At 39.6% G+C, this 6,000-nt stretch overlaps 1 protein-coding gene across 1 annotated transcript; it reads right to left on the bottom strand.

The window, feature by feature from the left end:
• LOC122305379 (MDIS1-interacting receptor like kinase 2-like) lies at nt 1-4,016 on the bottom strand. Its single transcript, XM_043117874.1, has 2 exons — nt 791-4,016; nt 1-664 (listed from the first exon to the last, which is right to left on the bottom strand). Exons 1-2 carry the CDS (start codon nt 4,014-4,016, stop codon nt 270-272), a joined length of 3,621 nt encoding a protein of 1,206 aa, XP_042973808.1. The 3' UTR covers nt 1-269.
• Nucleotides 4,017-6,000: the final 1,984 nt, after the last annotated feature.

Genomic DNA, 6,000 nt, shown 5'->3' with positions numbered 1-6,000 from the left:
TGAAAGAGGAAAATATAAGTAATAAATAATGCCGGAGGAAAACATGGTTGGAATCTGGAAAGTCCTCAAGTTCCCAACGAGGACTGGGGAGAAGAAAAAGTCTTTGGATTATACAACTGAAACAGAGTGTAAAAAAGAAAGAAGGAAACAAGGGGTATCATACTTGTGGCCTTAACCTCAAGGTCCAGTAATCTCATTCACTAGTCCTACTTAGAATGGAAAGAAAAATGATGTACAATTAATCCATGGCCTGCAAACCTAAATCACAGCTACCCTTTAATGCCACTTCGGTTTATTTCTTCCAGGCTGGTAAGCCTGCTAACGGTGATGGTCTCAAAAGGGTCTGAAATGCAAGCTTGTGTTCGACCTGACAGTTCTTGTTCCACAAAACGCATCGAAGGCCTTGAATCTGGATTGTCACGCACACATAGTAAAGCTCTGGTCATTACAAACACTACAGCCTCTGCTATTTTGCCTGTTGGTGTTGGGAGTCCTTGGTCCAGCACATCCTTCAACAGAAATTCCGTGCTCTCTGAAACTGGTTGGGATGATGACAGGGAAGCTAGGAGCTCCCTTGGATGCCTTCCCATCATAACTTCTAATGCCACCACTCCAAAGCTATAAACATCGCATTTATTCTTTACTCGCATGCTGAGAGCAAGCTCTGCACATCCATGACATAACATTATCAACCTCTTGATAAAAAAAACCCAGTCTCAATAGATGTTGTAGTTAATTAAGTACCTAAAATGAGCAGAACCAAAAAGCGGACGTTAGATTGTTTGCTTACCTGGAGCCATGTATCCATAAGACCCGGCAATTGTTGTCCAGTTAGTTGTATCTGGGTTTAGCAATCTTGCAATGCCAAAATCTGAGACCCTTGGTACGAACTCTGACTCAAGTAATATGTTATTCACAGTTATGTCTCGGTGCACAATTGATGGAGAGCAATCATGGTGGAGGTAAGAAACTGCATGAGCCACACCCCGCACAATTTTCAGCCTTGTAACCCAATCAAGCTCTACTTTACCTTCCACCCCATACAACACATTTCCTAAGCTGCCTCTCTCCACATATTCGTAAACCAAGTACATGCACCCTCTAATGGAACAAAACCCGTAAAGCTTGATGATATTCCGGTGCCTAACTTCAGTTAAAATACGAATCTCGTTCTCAAAAGTCTGGCGACTGGCTGCCGGAATGTCACTGGAGTCTGACATGTTAAGCCTTTTAACTGCAACAATCTGACCGGTTGACAATGCTGCTCTGTATACGCTTCCAAATCCACCTTTTCCGATGCAGTACTTTTCATTGAAGTCCTCTGTGGCCTTCACAATATCTTGGAAAGTGAATTTACCTTCTCTTTCCCATATCATAGACTCCGCCTTCTCATCAGAGTCTCCAACCCTTTTGCTTTCATCATCGAGGAGTTTGGTTTTCCGGTAACATATTATGAGTCCGGCAACTATGGTGGCAAGGAATAAAAGGCCAAACACCGGAATGAGGACAACTAGAAGAACCACCTTAGAAGACTTTTTCTTTTTGGGGACTGCGTAACAAGAATTCATCCCCTCTGCATTTCCACACAAGCCTGAGTTTCCAACATATGCATTTGCGGGTGCTTCTTCAAACACTTTACCTGTCGGGATCTGACCTGCTAGCTTATTGTAAGAAAAATCAATGGAGCTGTTGCGTAGACTAACCATGTTGGAGAATGATGCTGGGATTTCCCCTGAGAGTTGGTTATGTGAAACGTTAAGACTCTCCAATGACAAAAGCTTTGCAAGGTTTTGAGGGATTGATCCTGAGAGTGAATTGCTGCTGAGGTCTAACAAGTACTGCAATGAAATTAAGTTACCAAGCTCGGGTGGTATTTCACCTGATAGATTGTTGTTGCTCAGGTCCAAGCTCAATAATTTTTCACAATTCGCAAGCTCTTTGGGTATGTTCCCACTCAATTTGTTCTCAGACAAATCAAGTTCCTGAAGCTCACTCAAACTAGCAAGACTTCGAGGAATCTCTCCTGTCAAATCATTCCTGCTCAGATTGAGATTGTATAGCCGATTTAGATTTCTCAGTTCACTTGGAACTTCCCCGGACAAGTTGTTGGAGGTCAGACTTAAAATTCGCAATTCAGTCAACTTCGCAAGCTCAACTGGGATCTTGCCTGAAATTCTGTTTCTGTCGATCTGTAAATTAGAGAGAGATGTAAATTCTCCCCAGGCTGGTGAGATTTGACCGATAAACTGATTGTCACTAAGCCCAATGAAATAAAGATTTGGAGAAACTCCAAACGCATTTGTAATGTCTCCATTGAATCGGTTCCGTTCAAAACGTGCTCTACTTAGTTGTGAACAATTTTTTAAGCACTCAGGCAATGGCCCGGTGAAGTTGTTGTCGTTCACGGTGATATCTTGAAGAGCAAAGCCGCTACACAAATCAGGTGGCAGTTCTCCAGAGAAGCTGTTGTTGGAAAAGCTAACATCGGCCAGAGAAGGACTATACTTCCCAAAGTCACTTGGAATAGTGCCCGAGAAGTTGTTGGAGAAAAGAGAGATCGACTTTAAATTAATGAGGCCAGAAATGGTGTCCGGCAACTCCCCTGAGATTTGATTAGCGCTGAGATCAAGAGTTTCCAGTAATGTCATATTTCCAATCTCTGGTGGTATTCTGCCACTGAGATGATTGTTGAAAAGCTGCAACGTTGTAAGATTTGTGAGGCTCCACAATGATAGAGGAATGGAACCGGAGAGCCGGTTTGTTGAAAGGTCCAACTCCATCAAATCTTTCAAGTTCCCAACCTCGGAGGGAATTGAGCCAGAGAGCTGATTGTTATACAGATAAAGGTAATTGAGCTTGGTCAATAGGCCTATTTCTGGATGAATTTCTCCAGTGAAGTGATTGTTCTGAATTTGGAACGAGATCAGCTCGGTCCAACTGGATAGAAAATAAGGTGAGACCTCACCAGAAAACGAATTATCAGATAAACCCAAATTGGTAATGCCTGTCAAGTTGGTCAAGGATAAAGGCAATTCGCCGGTCAATGAATTTACGGCCAGTGCCAAGATGGTGAGGTTTGTACAAAAACCAAGCTCAAAAGGTATAGAAGAATTCAAGGAATTGCTTCCAAGATCAAGCTTCGAGAGCTCCCTGAGCTGGCCTATTGAAGAAGGAATTGTCCCTTCCAATGAATTATTGTACAATTCTATCATTTGCAGTTTCGACATCGAACCGATATCTTCAGGTATGAAACCGCTGAACTGGTTTAGTCCTAGAAGAAGATGTTTGAGCTTGGAAAGCTGGGGAAAGTTTGGTGACAGTGGCCCTTGGAATAAATTATTAGTAAGATTAAGGTATTCGAGCTTGCCCAGATTGGAAAATACCATTTCTGGCATTGATCCATTGAACTTATTCAGGGATAAATCCAAGAACGTCAAGTTCTGACAATCAAGTATATATCCTGGGAATCCGGAATGGAATTCATTCTGAGAAAAGCCAAGATGGGTCAACAAAGGCATGGCCGAAAACCTGGACCAGTCAGGATCGACCAAGTAGTTTGAGCCAAGGTCTAAGTACCATACCTTTTGAAGATTGTTCAACTGATAAGGGATTGTTCCATTCAGATAGTTGTTGAAGAAACTCAGGTACCGAAGCTCCGTTAAGCGGCCTATCTCCGGAGGTATTGATCCACTGAGATTGTTGTTGCTGAGATCAAAGCGTGTGAGGTTAAGAAATGGAGTGAAATTGAATTGGAGAAGGGTTCCATTGAGGTTGGTGCTGGAGAGGTTTATCTCTGAGACAGTTTCTGATGAGTCGCAGACAATGCTTGTCCAATTGCAGAGGTTGTTGAGGTTGGTGAGGGACCATGAAGTGAAAGTAGGAGAAACTAAGAGGCTGTTTTTCCATTTGATAAGAGCTTCTGCTTGAGTTGCTGGTGATGCTGTGATGTTCTGTGAAAGCAAGAAGAGCAAGAGAATGTTAAGGATAAGAGGAGGAGGCTTGGTATCTGTTTCCATGCCTAGTTTTTGACTTTCACGTGCAATGTTTTTTGATCTGGATTTGATCTCTTATAGCATACATTCAGAATGAGGGGGAGAGAGTGAAAAAAAAAAGAGCCAGAAAATGTCATTGGCATCAGACCTCCATTAAATTATTATCGAATGATAATGTTCAACTTAGACGGCTCCATGTCACTTTCATGTGTGTTTTATTCAAAAAGGCATTAAAACTCACTATAACTACTTCTCTCGAGTATTTTTTAACTCCTAAAGTCTCACTGTAATGGAAGGTGAGATTGAATTAAGGGGCATTTTCCATCCATTTAGAACCCATCAGATCTCTTTCTATTTTCATTTTTCTGATTTGGGTCAAAGAAACCAGAACTTGATGTAAGAAGATAAGTTGGGGAAATTTTAAATATGTTATAGTTGGACTAAAATATGCTGATTAATATATCATGAGAGGCCAATGTGAGGATGCAGCTTCATTCATCAGGGGTAGGATTTATTCCTTTGATTTGTAACAAGGAATCTTAATCTGGCTGGATACTCACTTTGTAAGCAAGCACTCTATATGGAAAGTTATGGATAAGTTTTTTCCTAAAATGCAAAAAATTTACATCCAGAAGGATGGCAGCCATGCCCCCTCATTCCCACTTCTGCAGTCTGCAAGTCAGCATGCCTTTATGGTCTTTGCCAAATTTTGTTTCTTGTTCTGTTCATTTTCAACCTCATCGAACTGATTCCTCCAAGTGGGCTTAAGACTTATCAGCAATGACAAATCAGCCACGTACGTGAAAATAGGGACTGAGTTGACTCTATTCATTACATACAACACAAGGTAGTGTTGTATGTAATGAAAAGGCAATTGAGTTGACTCTATTGATGATTGTTCAACAATTAATAAATAATGTAACAGTGTCACATGTCTAGGTGTCTTAGATGGCCTACTGCTACTAGCATTACAAAAAAAAAAAAAACCATGATTTTTAAAACTCCAAAATACCTATTTTGTGGGATTTTAAGAGATTTCATAGTTTTATAATTATTTACGATTTTTTAAATTATTTCCAAGATTTTTTCTTTTTAAATTTCATGATATATATGGTGTGTTTTGATTTAAAAGTGAGATGAGGTGATTTTAATTTTTTAAAGGATTTAATAATTATAAGTCTCACCAATTATTACATAGTATTTTTAATGATTTAGTATTATTTATAAATATATATAGATATACTCAATGGAATAGAGAGAGGTGGAGCTTCATGATGGAAGATGGGAAAGTAGGAGTTTTGCTCGTGTTGGGATGAGGTTTGCTTTCGGGTCATGTTGCTTTAGTCAGTGTATCTAACATTTGCTTTATGCAAAATATTACTTGAAATGTGTTGAGTTTAGTCAAATGAAAATTAATCGATCTGTTTTGTACATTTAAATAGTGAATGCCTTCACGGTACGAGATGTATTCGTAAACTTTTATCACAACTCATTGACTAAGCCTCTCCTTAGATGTGAGGGCTATGGCAAGCTTGCGTGTGGCAATGGTCATTCCTTTAGATATCTATGGTAAATAGTGGTCTTAAATTCGAATGAATTTCTTCTGTATTTTGGGTTCCACGCAGTCTCTACCTCCTGTTTCGGTCAAATATCTTGCATGCGCATGAATGAAGGTAATGTGAACAATATGAGTAGTGTCAATCACTTTAGCATGCAAGGACATATCTTATTCCTAAACTTACGTATCAAAGTTGTTGTCTTTTTGTTTTTTTATTATATTTTCATGCTGACTTCTTTTGTGTGTATTTTCTATTTTGATTCAATGGGCAAGTTGTTTGGTTGGTGAGAATCCATTGTATCATGTGACTCTGACAAAAAGCAACCCGGTGAAACAACAACCCACATTCACAGTCAAAGATTATAAATGTCTCTTCTAGATGGATGGATCGGTTCTTCATACCTACCCTCTAGCTAAATATTATTTTTTTTATAAATAAAAATATTTATT

This window comes from Carya illinoinensis, chromosome 3 (assembly GCF_018687715.1).
Source record: "Carya illinoinensis cultivar Pawnee chromosome 3, C.illinoinensisPawnee_v1, whole genome shotgun sequence".
Taxonomy (NCBI): domain Eukaryota; kingdom Viridiplantae; phylum Streptophyta; class Magnoliopsida; order Fagales; family Juglandaceae; genus Carya; species Carya illinoinensis.
This window is presented reverse-complemented; position numbering and strand designations above follow the sequence as displayed.

Coding starts and splice junctions, on each gene's coding strand:
- LOC122305379 (XM_043117874.1), bottom strand. CDS start 4,016: ATGGAAACAGATACCAAGCCTCCTCCTCTTATCCTTAACATTCTCTTG. Junction 665..790: donor TTATGGATACATGGCTCCAG/GTAAGCAAACAA, acceptor ATGGATGTGCAG/AGCTTGCTCTCAGCATGCGA.